The 23,879-nt window shown below is 36.8% G+C and overlaps 1 protein-coding gene across 3 annotated transcripts in view; it reads right to left on the bottom strand.

Moving 5' to 3' along the window:
* Nucleotides 1-12,873: 12,873 nt before the first annotated feature.
* EED (embryonic ectoderm development) overlaps nucleotides 12,874-23,879 on the bottom strand; it is a 33,609-nt gene continuing 22,603 nt past the window's right edge. For 2 of the 3 annotated variants that reach the window (XM_067750628.1, XM_067750630.1), the window contains 5 exons: nucleotides 23,068-23,173; nucleotides 21,830-21,904; nucleotides 14,428-14,586; nucleotides 13,626-13,699; nucleotides 12,874-13,209 (listed from right to left, as the gene is read on the bottom strand). In XM_067750628.1, coding sequence (XP_067606729.1) covers nucleotides 13,083-13,209; nucleotides 13,626-13,699; nucleotides 14,428-14,586; nucleotides 21,830-21,904; nucleotides 23,068-23,173 — 541 coding nt within the window. In that variant the 3' untranslated portion in view covers nucleotides 12,874-13,082. The remainder of the gene's footprint in view (nucleotides 13,210-13,625; nucleotides 13,700-14,427; nucleotides 14,587-21,829; nucleotides 21,905-23,067; nucleotides 23,174-23,879) is intronic. The other variant, XM_067750629.1, reaches the window with a different exon arrangement.

Genomic DNA, 23,879 nt, shown 5'->3' with positions numbered 1-23,879 from the left:
AAAAGCGTTTCAGAGGAAAATATGTCTCCAATAATCAGAGCTCTCTGAAATAAGAATAGGTAGATATAGAATAGTGAATTCTCCCATTCACACTGATATTTTAACCAAAGCTGAAATCCACTTATATTGTTAAGGAGATTCATGGAAAACTTGGGAAAATTTACCTAGGACCTCAAAGGTACCTACCAGCTCTCAGACTACATTTGCTTCTGTGGAGAAAGAACAAATCATAGTTCAGTTTTGGCCAGGGAATCACGAACTGAATACTGGTTTTAACTCTTCCATTAACTAGCCTAGGGATGAAGTAATTTGTTTTATCCTTTTAGGCATTAGGTTTTCACACTTCTAGAATGAGGGCATTGAATTCTGATTTCAAGAGCAAAAATATTTTTTCTCTTCACCTAAGGAAAGTTTCCTCTCCAAAACAAGGAGAACAAGAAATAAAAGCACAGGGACATCCCTGGTGGTGCAGTGGTTAAGAATCCACCTGCCAATGCAGGGGACAAAGTTCCTATCCCTGGTCCAGGAAGATCCCACATGCCTCAGAGTAACTAAGCCCGTGAGCCACAACGACTGAGCCTGCAGTCTAGAGCCTGCGCGCCACAACTACTGAAGCCCGCGCACCCAGAGCCCATGTTCAGCAACAAGAGAAGCCACTGCAATGAGAAGCCTGTGCACTGCGACAAAGAGTAGCCCCCACTCTCCAAACTAGAGAAAAGCCCACGTACAGCAACAAAGACCCAACACAGCCAATAAATAAATAAACAAATAAATAAATAATTTTTTAAAAGGTGAGACAAATTCAATTAAAAAGATACCAAAACCGGACAAAGATACTATAAAAAAAGAAAATTACAGACCAATATCACTCATGAATACACATGCAAAAATCCTCAACAAAATACTAGCAAACAGAATCCAACAACACATTAAAAGGATCATACCCTATGATCAAGTGGGATTTATCCCAGGGATGCAAGGATTCTTCAATATACGCAAATCAATCAATGTGATACACCATATTAACAAATTGAAGAATAAAAACCATATGAGCATCTCAATAGATGCAGAAAAAGCTTTTGACAAAATTCAACACCATTTACGATAAAAACTCTCCAGAAAGTGGACATAGAGGGAAACTACCTCAACATAATAAAGGCCATGTATGACAAACGCACAGCAAACATCATGCTCAATGGTGAAAAACTGAAAGCATTTCCTCTAAGATCAGGAACAAGACAAGGATGTCCACTCTCACCACTATTATTCAACATAGTTTTGGAAGTCCTAGCCATGGCAATCAGAGAAGAAAAAGAAATAAAAGGAATACAAATTGGAAAAGAAGAAGTAAAACTGGCACTGTTTGCAGATGACATGATACTATATATAGAGAATCCTAAAGATGCCACCAGAAAACTACTAGAGCTAATCAATGAATTTGGTAAAGTAGCAGGATACAAAATTAATGCACAGGAATCTCTTGCATTCCTATACACTAATGATGAAAAATCTGAAAGAGAAATTAAGGAAACACTCCCATTTACCATTGCAACCAAAAGAATAAAATACCTAGGAATAAATCTACCTAGGGAGACAAAAGACCTGTATGCAGAAAACTATAAGACACTGATGAAAGAAGTTAAAGATGATACCAACAGATGGAGAGATATACCATGTTCTTGGATTGGAAGAATAAATATTGTGAAAATGACTATACTACCCAAAGCAATCTACAGATTCAATGCAATCCCCGTCAAATTACCAATGGCATTTTTTACAGAACTAGAACAAAAAAATCTTACAATTTGTATGGATACACAAAAGACCCCAAATAGCCAAAGCAGTCTTGAGGGAGAAAAACGGAGCTGGAGGAATCAGATTCCCTGACTTCAGACTATACTACAAAGCCACAGTAATCAAGACAATAAGGTACTGGCACAAAAACAGAAACACAGATCAATGGAACAAGATAGAAAGCCCAGAGATAAACCCACGCACCTATGGTCAACTAATCTATGACAAAGGAGGCAAGGATATACAATGGAGAAAAGACAGTCTCTTCAATAAGTGGTGCTGGGAAAAATGGACAGCTACATGTAAAAGAATGAAATTAGAACACTCCCTAACATCATACACAAAAATAAACTCAAAATGGATTAGGGACCTAAATGTAAGACCAGACACTACAGAACTTTTAGAGGAAAACATAGGAAGAATATTCTTTGACATAAATCACAGCAAGATCTTTTTTGATCCACCTCCTAGAGTAATGGAAATAAAAACAAAAATAAACAAATGGGACCTAATGAAACTTAAAAGCTTTTGCACAGCAAAGGAAACCATAAACAAAATGAAAAGACAGCCCTCAGAACGGAAGAGGATATTTGCAAACAAATCAACAAACAAAGAATTAATCTCCAAAATATAAAAACAGCTCATGCAGCTCAATATTAAAAAAACAAACAACCCAATCCAAAAATGGGCAGAAGACCTAAATAGACATTTCTACAAAGAAGACATACAGGGGCTTCAGTGGCACAGTGGTTGAGAGTCCGCCTGCTGATGAAGGGGACATGGGTTCATGCCCCTGTCTGGGAAGATCCCACATGCCGTGGAGTGGCTGGGCCTGTGAGCCATGGCCGCTGAGCCTGCACATCTGGAGCCTGTGCTCCACAATGGGAGAGGCCACAACAGTGAGAGGCCCACGTACCACAAAAAAAAAAAAAAAAAAAGACATACAGATGGCCAAGAAGTACATGAAAGACTACTCAACATCACTAATTATTAGAGAAATGCAAATCAAAACTACAATGAGGTATCACCTCACACCAGTTAGAATGGGCATCATCAGAAAAACAACAAATGCTGGAGAGGGTGTGAAGAAAAGGGAACCCTCTTGCACTGTTGGTGGGAATTTAAATTGATATAGTCACTATGGAGAACAGTGTGGAGGTTCCTTAAAAAACTAAAAATAGAATTACCATATGATCCAGCAATCCCACTACTGGGCATATACCCAGAGAAAACCATAATTCAAAAAGACACATGCACCCCAATGTTCATTGCAGCACTATTTACCATAACCAGGTCATGGAAGCAACCTAAATGCCCATCGACAGACAAATGGATAAGGAAGATGTGGTACATATATACAATGGAATATTATTCAGCCATAAAAAGGAACGAAATTGGGTCATTTGTTGAGACGTGGATGGATCTAGAGACTGTCATGAAGAGTGAAGTAAGTCAGAAAGAGAAAAACAAATATCATATATTAACGCATATATGTGGAACCTAGAAAAATCGTACAGATGAACCAGTTTGCAGGGTGGAAATTGAGACACAGATGTAGAGTACAAACATATGGACACCAAGCGGGGAAAGCCATGGTGGGGGGGAGTGGGGGTGTGATGAATTGGGCAATTGGGGTTGACATGTATACACTGATGTGTATAAAATGATAACTAACAAGAACCTGCTGTATAAAATTAAATTTTAAAAAATTTAAAAATACAATTAAGAAAAAGAAGAAAGAAATAAGAGCACAAACTCTATCTTCTTTGACCTAAGTGATATCTATAGCTCCAAATCACAAAGATATCAGTGGAAAGTGGATAGAAGAAAGACAAGTGACTTAGCAGAGCAGAGGAAGGTCAAACTCAAGTACCTATAGAGAAAGATAATAAGTACCAGAGAAGTTCAGGAATTGGAGACACCAGGAGCCACAGAAGGCAGGGGTAAGGCAGTAGACTGAAACATGTAGATTGCTTAAAACTGATGTAAGATTTTGTGTCTGACTCTCATCAACACCTCAGCCATTGGTATGAAATCTCTGGAAAAAAAGTGAATCAGAGAGGCCCCAGGCACTAGGAAACCAGATACTGAAAAAAAAATGGTCGTGGGGCAAGGCCACCATGTACAGATTAGGTCCTGAATAAGAGTGCCCAGGTGAGAGAGGAGTATTTTGCTCACCTACTCAAACACACTAACGTAGTACTGTGCCACCCAAAGTGGGGGTGGCTTTTCTAAAACATCCACTTGGAGGATGGGGGTGCCTTTTTCTATATCATCCATGCAGAGAGGGATATCTCTTATTAAGTCATCCATAAGGGATGAGGGTCACTTTTTAAAAACTCATGTAATAATACAAAACCCTTTCATAATTAAAAAAAAAATTCAATTAACCAAGAATAGAAGGGAACTTCCTCAACCTGATAAAGAGCATCTATAAAAATCCCACAGCTAACATCATACTTAATGGTGAAAGTTGTATGCTTTCCTCCTAAGATCAGTAACAAAACAAAGATGTCTTCTCCAGGCACTTCTATTCAACATTGTACTGGAGGTTCCAGCCAAAGCAATGAGGCAAGAAAAAGAAAAGGCATCCAGATTGGAAATTAAGAAATAAAACTATCTCTATTTGTGATATGAGCTTGCATATAGAAAATCCTAGGGAATCCACTAAAAACTATTAGAAGTAATAAACAATTCAGCAAGGTTGTAAGATACCAGATCAATATACAAAATTCAGTTGTATTTCTAAACACTTAGAATGAACAATCCAAAAATAAAAATATGAAGACAATTCCATTAATAATAGCACCAAAAAATAAATACTTAGGAATACATTTAAGAAGGAAAGCATAAAACTCATACTCTGGAAACTATAAAAATAAGAAATTAAAGATCTGAGTAAATGGAAAAACATCCCATGTTCATGTGTCTGCAGACTTAACATTGTTAAGATGGCAGTATTCCCTAAATTGGTCTATCAATTCAATGCACTATCAGAATCTCAGCTGACTTTTTGTAGAAATTGACAACTTGATTCTAAAATGTATAAGAAGGGAGACCCAGAATAGCCAAAACAATCTTGGGAAAAAAAAGAAAAGAACAAACTAAGATGATTAACACTTCTCAATTTCAAAAGTTATTGCAAAGCAATGATAATGAAGACAGTGTAGTATTGAGACAGAAATAAATATGTAAATCAATGGAATAGAATTGAGAGTCCAGAAGTAAATTATATCATCTACGGTCCGCTGATTTTTCAACACGGGTGCCAAGACCATTCAATGGGGGAAAGAAGAGTCTTTTCAACAAAGATTCCGAGACAACTGGATAGCCACGTGCAAAAGAAAAGCCTCATGCCATATATAAAAATTAACTCAAAATTGATCAAAGGTCTAAATGTAAAAACTAAAACTATAAAACTCTTTGAAGAAAACATAGGGATAAATCTTCATGACTTTGGATTTGGCAAAGGATTCTTAGATATGACACCAAAAACATAAGCAAAAAAGAGAAAAAAATAGATCATCTGAACTTCATAAAAATTAAAAACTCTAGTGCTTCCAAGGAAACCGTCAAAAAAGCGAAGAGACAACCACAGAATGGGAGAAAATATTTGCAAACCATAGATCTGATAAGGGACTTGTATCCAGAACAACAGAAACTAACACAGCATTGTGAAGCAATTATACTCCAATAAAGATTATAAAAAAATAAATAAAATAAACATAAAGCCACCATATGACCCTGTGATTCTACTCCTAGGTATATACTCAAGAGAAATGAAAACAGATGTTCACACAAAAACTTGTATATGAATGATTATAGCAACATTATTCATAATACCGAAAGGTGGAGACAAATGTCCATCAATGGATGAATGGATAAACAAAATGTGGTATATCGTACAATGGAAAATTATTCATATGTTATTATATATGATTCCACCCATATGAAATATTTAGAATAGAGAAATCTATAGAGATGGAAAGTAGATTAGTGATTGCTTAGGGCTGGGGTAGGTGAGGATGTGGAGATGGGGGTGATAGATAGCTAAAGAGTATGGTTTTTTTTTAACCATCTTAACTATTTTTTAAGTGTACAGTACAGTAGTATTAACTATATCACCTTGTTGTGCAGCAGATCTCTAGGATTTTCTCATCTTGTAAAACTGAAACTCTATGCCTGTTGAACAATTGCCCTATTCCCCCTCCCCTAGACTTTTTGAGGTGATGAAAATGATCTGAAATTGACACTAGTGATGTTTGCACATATCTGTGAATATACTAAAAACCATTGAATTATACATCTTGAATGAATTGTATGGTATGTGAATTATATTTCAAGAAAACTATTTTTAAAATCAGTACCATTTGGCCTCTCACCTTCTGAGATGGCCCACACTCTGTCTGTGGAGTATGTATCTCCCTGAATAAACCTTCTTTCACTTTAAAAGAAATTAATTAATTAATTAATTAAAATCAGTACCATTTACAATAGTATCAAAAAAAAAAAAAAACTCATGCAAAAGTACCTATGAGCAAGTGGGTAGTGCTGGAGTGGGAACAGGGGGATTACATGAAAGTCTTCCGCCTCCTCCACAACAATGACATCAAGGCTCATATTTGCCAGGTAGGAGACTGAAGCATCCTTCTCAGGAAAAAGTGAACACCCCAGAGCTACAGATATATTGAAATCTCCAGTGACAAAACTGACAGGCTGCCTAATAATAGTGAAACATGCTATTCACAAGTAACAGCCTCCTCACAGTTTTTTGCTCTTTTTTTTTGGCCGTGCTGTGCAGCTTATGGGATCTTAGATCCCCGCCCAGGGATCGAACCCACGTCCCCTGCAATGGGGGTGCAGAGTCCTAACCACTGGACCATCATGGAATTCCCCACATTTTTTGCTTGTAAATGGAACATGCTACTAAGGATCAACACACATTTGAGGAAAGTCACTATCATGAAAGAGAAAGACCAAGGCAAATAAATAGTCGGGGCAGCAGGGGCAGGGGAATGAATTCAGCAGAAACAAAACAGTACAAGGAGCAAAAAAAATAAAACGCTGTAGGTATTATCCAGAGAGAGAAATAGAGTGTGTCATTGAAACAAAAATTGAATGCTATAAAAGGAAAATCAGAGAACAAGAAAGAACCCATGGAACTTGAAAATATGAGGGCTGAAAAGACAGTTTTTAGAGTTTAGAAGTGTTGTAAGATAAGGTCAAGGAACTCTCCCAGAGAAGTGAGGGAAAGAAAGAGAGGGAAATGAAGAGAAAAAGGATAAAATTAGAAGATCAATACAAGAGGTTCAATATATGACCTAGTGGGAATTCCTGAGAGAAGAAAGAAAACACTGGACAATAAATTGTCAAATAAATACTATTTTCTTTAAAAAAAAAAATCCCAGAACTGTAGAACATGAGTCTCCAGAAAGAAGAGGCTCACGGACTACCCAGCAATATGAATAAAAAACCCACACCAAGGCTCATCCTCATGCAATTTCAGAATATGGAACTAAATAGAGATTCCATGAAGCTAAAAGAAAAAATTATGTACAATGATTGCAGGCCAAAGTGAATTGACCTCTGTGTAGCAACACTGAACACTGAAAGACAAAGGAAAGGTGCCTTCAAAATTCTGAGTGTAAATTATTTCCTATATCGAATTCAATATCCAGCCAAAATTACAATCAAGTAAAGGGCAAACTAAAGATATTTTCAGACCTGCAAAGTCTAAGAAAAAAAAATTACCTTCCATATGTCCTTTCTCAGTAAGTTACTGGATGTGCTCCTTCCAAACAAGGGAATAAACCAATAAAGAGGCGACATGAGACAAGATTCAGAACACAAGAGATTCCACTAAGGAGAGTGATAGAATTTCAAAGGTAATGGCAAAAAGAAGTCCCAGGAAATAATGCAAAGAGCACCCAATTCAGGAATCCTCAAAAAAAATGAATAGATTATTTGACACGTATGACAACATGCAAAGTTATACAGAGAGGTGTTTCATGGAGCTGGTGGATGGATGAAGACTTAGCCTAAGTCAGATATTCAAACTAAAGCCGAAAAAGGGGCCATTATTTAGGCCAGTGCCAATAAAATGACTTAGTACAGAACAATATTTACATGAATGTATTTGTTCCGTATGGCTGCTGTAACAAAATGCCACAAATTTGGTGGCTTAAAAGAGCACACATTCAGAAGTCTGAAATCAGTTTCACCTGGCTGCAAACAAGTTGCCATGAGGGCTGCACTTCTTCCAGATGCTCTAGGGGAGAATCTGTTTTCTTGCCTCTTCCAGATTCTAGAGCTGAGTTCTTGGCTTATTCCATCTTCAAAGTCAGCAGTGTAGCATCTTGCTTCAGTCCTCTCTTTGCCTTCTTCTCTGTCAGATATCACTCTCCTTCCCTTTTATAAGGATATCTGTAATTGCATTTAAAGTCTAATGAAATAATTAAAAATAATCTCCATATCTCAAGATCCTTAGCTTAATCATATTGGTAAAATCTCTTTTGCCATATGAAGTAACATTCACAGGTCCTGACTATTTGGGGAGGGCATTATTTAGCCTCCCAACACTATCTTAATAAAAACTCCAAATGTGGGTTAACTAGAAATTATTTAACTACATTAAGAAGATGGAAGAACAATGGAAAAGAGTATGAAAAAGAATATACATATATATGTATGCATGGATGTATAACTTAATCACTTTGCTGTACAGCAGAAATTAACACAACATTGTAAATCAACTATACTTCAATAAAATAAATTTAAAAAGAGGAAGATGGGAAAAAAGGAAGTGTAGATAGCTAAAATCCTCTTCTAACCAATGCTGTCAGAAAGTCATCAATAACAATCATACGGTACAAGAATTTCAGCTCAGAAAAAGACATATTGGTGATTTGAAACTTTCCAAATGATAGTTCTGTCCTGAAGGGAGATCTGAATGGCTTTCTCCTGTCACTCATCTTATCATCTGTAGTAGATTGCAGAAATAGCACAAATCCTTCCTCTCCCTGTGTCCATGACCTTGCAGTGTGACTTTCCAGACGGACTCTGTTTCTTTACCCTCTTGGCCTTCTTACTTGATTTGACCAAAAGAATGCAACAGAAGTGATGTTGTGCCATTTCCATGCCCAGGGCTCAAAAATATTTGCAAGTGGCTTCTCTAGTCCTTGGAACTTTGCCAATCTACCACAGGAACAAGCCAAGGATAGCTTGCTGGATAATGAGAGACACCTGGCCCCATTGCCTCAGCCAACAACCAGTCAAACCCCCGGAGCGGAGCTACCTGACTACCAGACACATGAATGAACCCAGTCAAGACCAGAAGAACCACTCAGCTGAGCTCAGCCCAAATAGAATCATGAGATAAATAAATTTGAGATGTTTTGTTATGCAGCAAAAGCTAACTTCTGTGTAGTTCTTTCACTGTCTGTGATTACATTTTATTTATTAATTTTCCTTCCCTGTAACAAATACCTGTAGTTATCTATTTAATATCCATTTCCCCCCTTCTTCCTTGTTAACCCCAATTTTGTTCAGGAAGGTACCCCTCCTCCATGAGACTCAGGAGCCCCAGAAGAAGACCCTGCTTAATCTAATCAACAAATTTCCATTCCCTTGGTAGTGATTGGTTTAGGATCAGTCCCATAACCCAATTCTGGTCAGTGGCACTTGGGAGGAAGTCTGCTGGGGGCTTCTGAGAAAGGTTTCTTGGTCTTAAGAAAGTCACACGAAAAGATGGTCACTTTCTCCCTCTACATTGATATATCTGAAAGTGACACCTAGAGTTGTAGCAATCATCTTGAAACAACCTGAGAACAACCTAAGAAAAAAAGCACACTCAGGAAGAGCAAAGAGATGAAAATAACCTGAGTCTTTATTAATGTCTTATGCTGTTAAACCAACCAGCCCTGGAGCCAATGTCCTACCTCTGTACTTACGGTCATGCAAAATAACATATTTTTTTCTATTGCTTAAGCCAATTTTAATTGACTTTGTTGTTACTTATGGCTGATGTTATAATTAACACAACTCTTACTAGAATATAAGCTCCGAGAGGGCAGGGACCATGTCTGTTTTGTTTGCTACTGCATCTCCAGTGCCAAGCCCAGCATCTACCCGCTAGTAAGCATTTCATAGTTATTTACTGAATGAATGAAAGTATATCAATAATCATTAAATACATCTGCGGTTGACACTTGACCATCAGAAATTCATTTAAGAAAAGATTTCTTAGCTCATTTTTCATTCATTCAACATCCCACTGAGTGCCTACTGTGAGCCAGTGTGTTGAGATTGAGATTAAAAACAGAAGGAAACACTTCTGTGTTTCAATAGCTCTTACTCTGGCACTGATTTCATAAGAGGAAAACACAACAGTGCACGCATTTCAGTGGGATACTGAGTTTCTACCAGAGATATTATGAAGGGAAGTGGAAGAAAGGCAGTAACTGGGAAACGTAGAAACACTTTCCAGAGGACATTTAACTGAGCCCCTACAATGTGAATACAGAAAACAGCTTAGCTACCTGGAAAGCGTCTGCCAAAGCCTGGCAAGGCCACCAGAAGAAAAGAGAAAGGGCATTGGCTAAGTGAGGGGCCCTGGCCAGGAAGAAAAGACTCCAGTCTATGTGGGGTCTTGAACAGTCCCTGTCAAGTCCCAGTCTGTTCACAGCTGTCTCTCCTGGATGTCCTGATCTTGGTTGTGGCCCAGAAGACTACAGAGAAAGGCCGTAGAAAGAGGGGAGGCCTGGCAGGAAGCTGAATCAGGCCCCAATCTGAGAACTGGGACAGAAACAATGCTAAATCCCAGACACAGAGGTGACCCAACAGACAGAAGAACTATTAAGAATTCTCCACCACTCCCACCAGTAGCCTTGAACATGAGTTTGAGAGGTACTAGTTAGCCACAGAGAGGAAGTTTCAAATGACTGTGGAAAGTTGTATGGGGCTGGGTTAAGATAAGCATAATCTGTGCAGCAGAATCATCTGGGTGAGTTTTTAAAAAAATACTGAATTCAAATCTCTCAGGTTGGGGCCCAGAGATCAGTCATATGCTAATGATTCTGCTGCACTCACTCTTTCCACTGACCAGCATCTGGGAACCATTGTACGGCACAGGTTTATACAGGGACCTAATTAATGCAATGCTTTGCACACCTGGCCAATTAAGTTTATAAATGAGTGATTGTCTCCTGTCTACTAGGAGCTCACATTTTAAGGCAAAGGTAATAAATTATTTTAGAAGGCCCTTCACAAAGGGTTTTGACTTCCAAAAGTTACAAACCCTGTTGCAGCCAGCTATTTTCAGGGATTTGAGGGAAACAATACAGCAACATAGGTAGCTACTCAGAACTGGGATTATTAAAACCTTGATTTGCAATCAGTCTTTCAGAATGATAAACATTTTTTATACAAAATTTTAGTGGTTTAAGAAGTAATTTTGCATCAAAATAATCAAATAATGGCCAATAGAGTGCTATACATTACTCACAATGATTTTGACAACCCATGATTAAATGGTTTTAGAATTAAACACAAATACACACTCACTCATTACACAAAACATAACAGAAATCACCTGTTTTACATTTCACATCAGCCTGGAGTAACTGAAGCAAGGAAGGTGAAATGAGTCTGCTTTTATTCATCTGAAGTCTTGCTCTGCATCAGAAAATAACCACAAAACACCAAGAATCTCTTTAGAAATCCACCAGTTCAATTCCAAAATGATAGTCATTTTCTACAAATCACAACAGGTTAACCACTGCGCCACCAGGGAAGTCCCTTTAATTCTGTTCTTGCCACTGTGCACAAAGCACCCTATATTTGGGACAAAAATCACCAACTACTTTTTTTAAAATAAATTTTTATTGATTGATTGATGGCTGCATTGGGTCTTTGTTGCTGCGCGTGGGCTTCCTCTAGTTGTGGCGAGCGGGGGCTACTCCTCTTTGTTGTTGTGCGTGGGCTTCTCATTGTGGTGGCTTCTCTTGTTGCGGAGCACGGGCTCTAGGCGCACGGGCTTCAGTAGTTGTGACACGCAGGCTCGGTAGTTGTGGCTCAGAGGCTCTAGAGTTCAGGCTCAGTAGTTGTGGTGCACGGGCTTAGTTGATCCACGGCATGTGGGATCTTCCCGGCCCAGGGCTCAAACCCACGTCCCCTGCACTGGCAGGCAGATTCTTAACCACTGTGCCACCAGGAAAACCCACCAACTACTTTCAACCCTATGATATCCTCAATTTACTTATTTCTCTTAACCCATACACTTCTAGAAAAGGGGGCAATAACTCAATATACAAACATACTCCCCATTTCTTTCATTTTTCAACCCACTGCATTTAAGCTTCTTTGTCCTCTCCTCCCTTGCTCTACTGATAGTATTTCCACTAAGATTACTAATGACCAAGTTGTAAATCGAATGGCAATAATATATATATATATATATATATTTTTTATTTTTTGCGGTACGCAGGCCTCTCACCGCTGTGGCCTCTCCCGCTGAAGAGCATAGGCTCCGGACGCGCAGGCCCAGCGGTCATGGCTCACGGGCCCAGCCGCTCCGCGGCATGTGGGATCCTCCCAGACTGGGGCACGAACCTGTGTCCCCTGCATCGGCAGGCGGACCCTCAACCACTGCGCCACGAGGGAAGCCCAATAATATTTTTTAACTATAAAGATAGGTTATTAAAACATTACATGTCACAACTCTTATAGAATTTACTTATTACAAAATTATTATAGAAGAAATCATTAAGAAATATAAAACCATAGGAAATACAATTTCCAATAAAGGTAAGGGTTTAGTGTAGTCAAGTACTGTTCTAATTGCTTCACATGTATTAAATCACTTGAACCTTTTACTTACCCAAGGTCAGTTAGTGGCAGAGCCAAGATTAAAATTCAGTTTGTTCTAGAGCTTATACTTAATCACTATATTATATAGCTTTCTCCAGTTACACAAATAAAACAATAATAATCACTGCAAAAAGATACGGTGTAATTTTATTACTTTCAACATTTCTTTTCATCACAATGAACAAAACAAAATAAACTAAAATACAACACAGCTTTACAAAAATAAATTTTTATTAAAAGCAGTAGAGTCTGAGCAGGAGACAGTACAAAGAGTGTAAACAATGTAAACATCACTACATTCAGCTCAGCTTGATTGAATGCTGAAAGACAACTCTAAATGCTCTATGTGCCCTTACTAGCAAGATACGTTAGTTCTACTGTACACAGAAAACACACTCTAATTTTGATTGAGAAAAAGTATTTTATCGAAGTCGGTCCCAGCGCCAAATACTGGCATCATCACAAACAGCTATAAGAATGCTGCTATCCCTGCTAAAACTGGTTTGTCGAATAGCAGCACCACATTTATGATGAGTCAGTGTTGTGCATCTAGGGAGAAAACATGACAACAGGTTAAATACCATGCATATATAATGCTGTCAGTATCTAACTTAAAACAATGAGTCAGAAAATGAATAGATGTTCCAAGTCATATAGAAAGCACTTGAAAACAGAATACAGTTCACTAAGAGCCCAATCTCAAATTTCATAAAATTTGGGTATACTTTAAATCCAAGAGGTACTATATAACTTATATTAAAAAAAGAGAAATAACTTATTACCAAAGTACTTGGGAAAAACAATCATTATTAGAATAAAAAAGAAATACTTTACAATACTCTGAGAATGTAAATGTTACAAATGATTTAAGGTTGGCATTGCAAGTATCAATTACTTCCTCTATGCTGACATAACGCTTTGGAGGAAAAGTCAGAAATTATGAAGAGGAATTTCTAAACACTTACTTGGCTTTATGAGGATCTTCTACTTCTAAATCCCAAACATAAAGTTTGCCAACCTGATTGCCCAATGCAAGCATCTGTATAAACATATTAAAAACAAATCAAATTATTAAAACAAGCTATAAAGATTTCAAACAATCCTAAGACATCTTTCTTATTTCAGAAAAGCCTCAGCTCCAGCCTATGGCAACGCTCTTGGTTATTTCTTTGCATCTTATATTTCTTATATTGTGTAAATGAGGATAAGAGCAACTAATGCATCACAAAGATGTCTTGAGTAAAATAAGGAGGTTATTTTGTAAATTTACGAAGAACTTTACAATTTATTTACATAGTTAGCATGTACTCTTTATTCTGCCTTAAAGAACTGTAGTAAAAGCCATAGGAAATTTCCAAAGCTTTCATATAGAAATAAATACCCAAGTAATTTATCACAAAATTCTAACACCAAATTTTGAAAAAATTTTAGATAACTAATATTTTGTCTCTATCTTCCATGTTGGTTTTCTATATAAAAAGATTAACACTCTAATCCAAAACATTAAATCTTAGTAACAGATGTTACGGAAAGTAAACACCTAACTGCCACCATTGACACCTGTCAATTTCATTTATAATAAGCACTGCAAATGGTGTGCAGAGCCACAAGGGTAGAATAAATAACATCAAAGGCCAAAGCAATTAATACAAAAAAATCAAGGTAGCTTAAACTTAGAGGTAATAGAATACAGATACACTACAGGGAAAACTAAAATTGCCATGGTTTTAAGTCAAATAATTTCAAAATGTAAAAATATGTTGCTACCTTTTGCCAGAAATCCATAGAAAACCTCATGTACCAAATGTCACACTGGCTGTAATCAAATCGCCCAAGAATAGTCACATTAGACTCACTGGGTTTAATTTTATCTATATCATCTTCCATTTTGCCAGGTTTCCAGCATACAATGGCATTTTCACAAGACTTTAAAAAAGACAGAAATGAGAAAAAAAGAAATGTTAATCAAAGAACTGAATTTTAAACATTAAAAACAAAGCTTTTTCTCTACTATCATTTCAGAACTCACAGCTCTTAGAACCTGGTTATCCATCTACTGAGTCCAGCGATATACATTCATTTATATTTACAGAGTCAGTATCCACACTTACGGACAAGAAGTCTGATTATCAACAGATTTTAACAATACAAAAGCATTACACTGTCTAGAATATTCATTTTTGAAGTCACAATTTCCCTTCCAAACCAAAACAAATTCAGCTTTAGATACTTCAGCATCCAGAGACTTGAAGTATTTTATAGCAAAGGTAAAATTACAAACACTGTATTAGAATACACAGCTCTTCAATATGGCCCCTGCTTACTTCGCTAGTTTCATCTTTCCCCATTCCACTTCTAAACCCCCGTGGTTCCCTTTATATCTGGTTAACTATTAATCCTCCTGTCTGCACTACATGATAGGTGCTCAAGAGATGTCATAGGAAAGCTAATGAATTCATAGAAGGGGCCTTAGAGGTCAGATTATACAGAAGGCAATAAAAGCAGTGGTTCAATATCAAGACACTGATAAGGGGATGGGATTAAAATAGGCTGAGTTACACCTTCCTATCCTGCAACACTGAACCTTTACATACATTCTATTTAAGCAGCAAGTGGTAAAGAATAGAATGGGAGGAAAAAATGCAAAACAGAGGGCACTATTTATATTCCTGTGTGGTTTGCTTGCTAAGGGATATTTGGCAATGTCTCTGGCTTCTAGTTAATAGAAGCCAGAGATGCTGAACACTTTGCAATGCACAGAACAGCTCCTCCCACAAAAAAGAATTGTCTTACCCAACTTCCACAGGGCCAGGATTGAGAAATCCTGGTGTAGGCGAAGAATGCCTCCTGGAACTTTACAGGACACAGCCTAACAACCACATGTGGTAGCTCTGTGGGGTCACATGGAGATTAGGGAGTGGACAGTATGCTTTTTTTCTTCTCTGCCCTTTTTGGATTATATAAAATCCCAGGGATATGGATCTGTTACACAAGTTCTTCATTATAAAGTATCTTAGAGATCACCTAGGCTGATGACTCTTAACTAAGTACACAATTGGATTGATATAGACTGTACAGCTTTCTTTAAATACTCATCTTGACCCCAACCCTACTGATCACAAACTCTGAGAGGGGAGGCCAAAGCAGCAGAATTGTAAAATACTTCTTCAAGTGCTTCCTACTGACTGTATTGGTAAAGGATCCTTAATCAATAGAGTTCCCTCATGGAGAACTAAATAATCTCACTGATGGATGGCTGTACTAGAAAATCATCTAGAGAGTTTTTAAACATTACAAATTCCCAGGTCCTTATGCCAGATTTAGAATATCTGGGGATGAAGCCTAGGAATCTATTTTTACAATGTCCTCCCAATAGTTCTGATGTGGAGCCAGATTTGAGACCACCAATATTCAGTTCAGCTTCCCACCTAAAATGCAGAAATCCTTTCCTATTATCTGATTAAGTTCTAAGAGCAGAAATTTTAGAGCTACTCCTTTTTTAATTCTGCTTCCAAAACAGATGAAGTAGAGGTACTTTTTCCTATTTATCTCGTTAAGTACAGCTTAAAAGTCTGAAGGCTAGGGAGGAGGCAGACTGGTTAGGGGCCCTGGGACATGAAGAACATTGAGTTGCTTGGTTTTCTTTTGCCTCTTTATGTATCCCAGACTGGATGCTAGAGAAGGTAGCAACTCAACAAAGCTAACAAGTGAAGACAAAAAAAAAAAAAAAAAAGCCCCAACAAAAGCCTACTCTCTGCAAAGGACCAGGAAAGTGGCAACCTAGCATGAGAGAAAATTTTTAGGTAAACCCTTAATACCACAGAAAAAACAGTGGACCCATCCACACATGTAGACCAGCAAAGTCCCAGTGGGGTCCCTTCTCAAGTGATAACTAAACACTTCAAGTACGTAACACCCTGACTCCTCCCTACCCCTCATGGTAATGAGGTGACTCTCCTCCTCACCCTCTGCCTGGGGTGGTATTAGAGGAAGCCTAGCAGAGAGTCAGAATGTTCACAACCACCCACCACTCTCAGTGTCAGTGGAGACACTCGGGGAGCAGTACTGAGGCCTCCCAACCCCTCTTGCCAGGGTGCTATCACCTGAGGCCCACTGAAAAGCCTGAACTCCCACCCCAGTAGTAAAGAGACAAAATCACCAAGTCAACCAAGTGGGGAACCTGAACTTCCCTTGCCACCTGCCAATAATGAAGCAGCACTCCCCTTCCCCAGCTGAAAATTTATCAAAGGAAGCCTGCTTAAATATCAGTAAGATCCAGAGTTTTGTAACAGTAACCAAAATATCGATATCTTAATCAAAATTCACTTGTCATACCAAGAAATGTAAAAATCTCAACTTTAATGAGAAAAGATTATCAAGAGGTACCAACACTGAGATGACATAGATGTTAGAACTATCTGACAAGGATTTTAAAGCAGCTACCATAAAAATGCTTCAATGAGAAATTACAAACACATTTAAAACAATAAAAAAAGTCTCAGCAAAGAAATAAAAGATAAGAATCACATGTAAATTTTAGAACTAAAAAAACTATAGCTAAAATAAAAAACAACTGAAGGGCTCACCAGCAAAAAAAGAGAGATGGAAGAGTCAGTAAATTTAAAGTTAGAACATAGAAATTACCCAATTTGAACGAAAGAAAACAGACTTATTAAATAACAGAGTCTCAGGGACCAAACAAAAAACATAATATTCACATCATTAGAGTTCCTAAAGGAGAGGGGGAAGAAAGTGGGGCTAAATAAGAATCTGAATAATGGCTGAAAAGTTCCCAATTTTGGGACAAATTATGTCCCCAAAGACAAACCTACTAGATTAGAGATGGTGAGTGAACGCCAAAAAAGATAAACTCAAAGAAATCAGTATCAGGCATATCGCATTCAAACTTCTGAAAACTAAAGACAAAGAAAAAAAAAATCCCGAAAGCAGTTAAGACAGAAAGAACACCTTACCTATAGGAAAAAAAACAATTCAATGATGGCAGATGTCTCATTACAAATGACAGAGACCAGAAAGAGGGGGAACAACATTTTTCAAATGTTTAAAGAAAAGAACCATCAACACAAAATCCTATATTCAGTGAATATATGCTTCAGGAATGAAGGGGAAATGAGGACATCCTCAGACTAAGAAAAACTAAAAGAATTTGTCACCATTCTAAAAGAATGGCTACAGGAAGTTTGATGAACAAAAAGGAAATGATATAAGAAGGAATCTTGGAATATCAGAAAGGAGGAATGAACAACAGAAAGCATAATGAGTAAACACAACATTCTTCTTCTTGAGTTTTAAAATTCTGTTTGGCAGTTGAAGCAAAAATTGTAATACTCTTTGATGAAGTTCTCAATTGTAAAGGGAATATTTGAGACAATTATAAGTGGAGGAGAAAGAGAGAGGTAAGCTTCCTATACTTCACTTGAAGTGGTAAAATGTTGATATACTGACTGATCACATATGTATCATATACATACATATATACATATATATATATATATATATAGTAACACCCAGAGTAAATGCCAAAAAAGCTACACAAAGAAATATACTCAAAAGTAGTATAGATACATCAAATTGGAATTCTAAAGTATGTGCACATAAGCGAAAAAACCCAGAGAAATGAAAAGAATGAAAAAAAATTAAATAGTAAACGTAATGTAATAATTGGTAAGTTAAGGCTCAAATATAAATGGTCTGAATATACTAGCTAAAAGACAGTTTGGCAAAGTGAATTAAAAAAATATGACCCAACTATATGCTATCGTTAAGAAACTCACTTCGGGGCTTCCCTGGTGGCGCAGTGGTTGAGAGTCCACCTGCCGATGCAGGGGACACGGGTTTGTGACCCGGTCCGGGAGGATCCCACATGCTGCGGAGCGGCTGGGCCTGTGAGCCATGGCTGCTGAGCCTGAGTGTCTGGAGCCTGTGCTCCGCAACGGGAGAGGCCACAACAGTGAGAGGCCCGCGTACCGCAAAAAAAAAAAAGAAACTCACTTCAGGTGTAACAATACAGGTAGATTAAAGGTAAAAGGTTTGAAAAAGATGGGACTTGCCTGGTGGTGCAGTGGTTAAGAATCCACCTGCCATTGCAGAGAACACAGGTTCGAGCCCTGGTCCGGGAAGATCCCACATGCTGCAGAGCAACTAAGCCCGTGCGCCACAACTACTGAGCCTGCACTCTAGAACCCGTGAGCCACAACTACTGAGCCCATGTGCCACAACTACTGAAGTCCATACACCCTAGAGCCCATGCTCTGCAACAAAAGAAGCCTCTGCAAAGAGAAGCCCATGCACTGCAATGAAGAGGAGCCCCCATTCGCTGCAACTAGAAAAAGCCCAGGCACAGCAACCAAGACCAGAGGCAGTCAAAAATAAATAAACAACAACAACAGAGGTTTGAAAAAGATATACCATTAATTAAAGGAAAGCAGGAATGGCTCTACTACTGTAAGACAAAGGATCCACCAAGCAAAAACTTTACCAGAGACAGAGATGGACCTTACATAATGATAAGAGGGTCAAGCTACCAAGACAAAGCAATACCAAATGTGTATACACCAACCAACAGAGCTGCAAAATGTAACAGAACTAAAAGGAGAAAGGGAAAAAGCCACAATTATAGTTGAAGACTTCAACACTTATTTCTCAATAATTTATTAATTATTAGACAAAACAGTGGACAGAAAATCAACAAAGACATAGAAGAATTCAACCACACTGTCAACTGACAGGATCTAACTGACATTTATAGAACACTCCACTGAACAGCAGAATATACATTCTTTTCAAGCTCCCATGGAACATACCCAAAACAGGGTCATAAAACAAATCTCAAAAAATTTAAAAGAATCAAAATCATAAAGAGTATATTCTGACCAAAATGGAATCAAACTAGAATCAATAAGAGAACGACAACAAGAAAATTTCCTAGCACCTAGAAACTACACAACACACTTCATATCAAAATTTTTGTGAGATGAAGCTAAAAGCAGTGCTGACAGGGAAATTTATAGCACTAAATGCTTACATCAGAAAAGTCTCAACTAAATAATCTAAGCTCCCGTCGTAAAAATAGAAGAACAAAAACAACTCACGGCAAACTAAAGGAAAGAAGGAAGACAGGAGATAACAGAAGAAAATTTGACAAACCCTTAAAAAGACTGACAGAAGAGAAGATATAAATTACTAACTTCAGGAATGAAACAGGGGCTATCACTAGAGACCTTGCAGATATCAAAAGGATAATAAGAGAATACTACAAACAACTCTCCACACATAAATTTTATACTAGATGGAATGGATCAATTCCTCAAATAGCACAAACTACCACAATTCACTCAATATGAAACAGTTCATTCGAATAACCTTTTCACTTTTAAGGAAACTGAGTGTTTAATTTTTAAACTCCTCCTCAAAAATTTCTAGGCCTAGGGGACAGTATTATTGATACCAAAACCAGACAAAGGCAATATAAATAAGAAAACTTCAGACCAATATCATATCTCATTAATACATATAAAATCTTTAACAAAATATTATCAAATAGAATTCAGTAACATATAAAAAGAATTATACAGCAAGACCAAGTAAGCTTATTCCAGTGATAACAATATTCAGAAACAATCAGTGCAATCCACTGCATTAACAGGCTAAAAAAGAAAAACCAGTGATCATATCAGTTGATGCAGAAGAAGCATTTGACAAAATTTAACACCCATTCATGATAAAACTCTGAAAAAATTAGGCAGAAGGAAAGCTCTCAACTTGATAAAGAACATCTACAAAATTGTGAAAGACTGAATTCTTTTCCCCTTTAACATCAGAAACAAGCCTAGGATGTCTGCTCTTAACACAGCTATTCAACACAGGACTAGAAGCTTACCAGTGAAATAAGACAAGAAAAGGAAATTAAGAAAAATACAGTTCAGAAAGGAAGATATAAAAACTGTCCTTATTTGCAGATGAAATTATGATCTATGTAGAAAATCCCATGTAATTAACCAAAAACAAACAAAAACCTTCCTGAACTATAAGTAGTTCAAACAGATTGAAGGATTCAAGATTAATACACAAAAATCAATTTATTTCTATCTACTAGCAATGAACACAAAGAAATGGAAATCAGAAATACCATTTATTACAGTCACTCTAAATGGAGAGACATACCATAGTCAAGGACCAGAAGACTAAGCAGAGTAAAGATATTAATTCCCCACCAAACTGATATACAGGTTTAACACAATTCCAATCAAAATCTCCCCGCCCCCAAAAAAAAAGCCCAGCGAGATTTTTAGTAAATGTAGACAAGATTATTCTAAAATTTATATGGAAAGACAAAGCAACTAGAATAGCTAAAATAATATTGAAAAAGAATAAAGTGGAAGAAATCACTCTACCAACTCCAAGACTAATTATAGAGCTAGAGTAACCGAGCCTGTGTATGTAGTACTGGTAGAGGGAACAGAATAGAAAAACCAGAATCAGCCTCATACAAGTATGGCCAAACAATTTTGAAAAAAGTACAAAAGCAATTCAAAGGAGGAAAGATAGGCTTTCAACAAATGGAGCTGGAACAACTGGATAACTATAGGCAAAAAATGAACTTTCTACCTAAACCTCATACAAAAATTAACTTAAAATGGACCATTAAATTTAACATAAACCATTACAATACTTTTTGAAGGAAACACAGGAGAAAATCTTTAGGACCTAGGGCTCAGTGAAGAGCGTTTAAACACAATATCAAAAGCATGATCCATAAAATAATAATTTTTTTAAAAAATCAATAAATTAATTGAACTTTATCAAAATTAAAAACATTTGTAAAAGACCCTGTTAAGAGGATGAAAAGACAAGCTACAGACTGGAAGAAAATATTTGCAAACTATTTATCTGACATAGGATTTATATTTAGAATATATGAAGAACTCTCAAAACTCAACACAGTAAAAAACAAAACAAAACAAAAACCAATCCAATCAGAAAATGAGAAGATATGAAGAGACATCATTGAAAGGATATATGGATGGTAAATAAGCACATGAAAAAGATGTTCAACACCACTAACCATCAGGGAAATGCAAATTAAGACCACGATGATGTATCACTACACACCTATCAGAACAGCTAAAATAAAAAATAGTGACAATACCAAATGCCGGCGAAGATTCGAAGACACTGGATCTTTCATACATTGCTGGTGGGAATGTAAAATGGCACGGCCACTCTGGAAAATAGTTTGGCAGGTTCTTAAAAAACTAAACGAACTTAACCATGACCTAGCAATTGCTCTTCTAGGCATTTATCCTAGAGAAGTGAAAACTTAAGTAAGTCCACACAAAAACCTATACACGATTGTTCAATAGCAGCTTTATTTGTAATAGGCCCAAACTAGAAAGGATCAAAATGTCCTACAATAGATGCATAAGGTTAAATAAACTGTGGTACACCCATTCCATGGGATACTACTCAGCAGTAAAAAGGGAGACCTATTGATACACACAACAACTTGGATGGCATTACACTGAGTGAAAAAAAAAATCTTAAAAGGTCCCATACCATAACATTCTTGAAATGACAAAATCACATGTGATAAAATGACATAGAACTACACACGCACATTGTACAATGTCAATTTCCTGGATTTGATATTGTATTATAGCTATGTAAGATGTAATAACCAATGGGGGAAATTGGGTGAAGGGCAATATGGGACCTCTCTGAACTGTCTTTGAAACTTCCTGTGAATCTAATTTCAAGATCAAAAGTTAAAAAATAGAAAGGTAAAACTATACCCTCATGGCCAAGGAAAAAATAAATCAGGCTCTGCCCAAGAAAATGTGAAATGCCCTGAAACCTGTATCAAGAAAAGAAACTAGATAGCAGTTTCTCCAAATTTGACAATCCTAAATGTTCAGATGACATCACCACCAACTTCTCTAAATTATCAGTAAAATATATATATATAAACATATGTATCAACATACTAGAGCAGGGGTTGGCAAACTACATCCCATGAACCAACTCCATCCATCTGTTTTTGTACATGTAAGTTTACTGAAATGAACACAAACATTAACAACAACAAAAAACAACCACACTACTGGCTTTAGATATTGGTTATTTTACAGTAACACTGGATATCAGAGAACAGTATCAACTTGCAAGGTAACATTTTTCATCTTATTGGAACACAAATTATAATTCATCAGGATGTTTTATGCCTAAAACAAATTTCCAAATCTTTCAAAGTTATCATAAGACTTAAAAAAAAAAAAAAGCGATTTCCCATCTGTTATCCAATTTACCAACTGCATAAAAAACTGTGCTCCCTGCAAAGTTCCAACTCACACAAACAATGGAAATACAGCTTAACAGCAGTTACCATACCTTGGAAAGTATCAAATCACCTAACCATCGCACACAATCGACATAATTTCTATGTATGTCTCTGGTAGAAAAGTCAGGAAAATGAATTTTCTGAGAAATAAATGGCCTGAAATGGAAATATCAAAAGTTAAGAGAAAAACGTGTAGCAAAAGCTCACTAATTTTCCTTTTTGGATTTATAAAACTTTGAAAAATAAAATATATGAATACTAATTCTTCTTTGTTTCTACAAAACTAAATACCTTCTTATCTGTTTACTCAGAGCTAAAATCTCATTTCATTTTTGTTTCTACATTTACTCCATTATTAGCTCTCAACTGAATTTTGTATTCATCCTATGAAATTTCATTTATAAAAATTGCAGCCTCCTGCCTTACTACATATAGGCCAAAATTAATCACTTCAATTCTGGCTATCTAACCAATAACCAAAGACACTTGATTACAGAGCTGAAAATTTCTCATAGAAAATACTAAGCTACCTACTCAATCCTTTAAAATTAAGCATTAATGGTCTATGAAAGTAAACACATCTAGATTATTTCAAAAGATAATTATCTTTTAGGAACAATGACATCATTTCAAAGTCTGCTAAAGGTAAAGTTAGGTGAGAATCCTTCCTAGAACAATTTCTGAAGATGATATCTGACAACAATTTGACATTTATTAGTTAGAACTTCTCCTGTATTTAGAAAAGTAAAATATGGCGCAACTTTTCCTTAAAGATATTTGTGAGAAGACCATAAACTAGAGAAGTTGCTACCAATTCTGAAGTTAATTAAATGTATACCTAATATTTCTAATCTAGTAAGTG

This window comes from Pseudorca crassidens, chromosome 9, assembly GCF_039906515.1.
Source record: "Pseudorca crassidens isolate mPseCra1 chromosome 9, mPseCra1.hap1, whole genome shotgun sequence".
NCBI lineage: Eukaryota > Metazoa > Chordata > Mammalia > Artiodactyla > Delphinidae > Pseudorca > Pseudorca crassidens.
The sequence above is the reverse complement of the archived record's forward strand: the minus strand, read 5'-3'. Positions and strand labels throughout refer to the sequence as shown.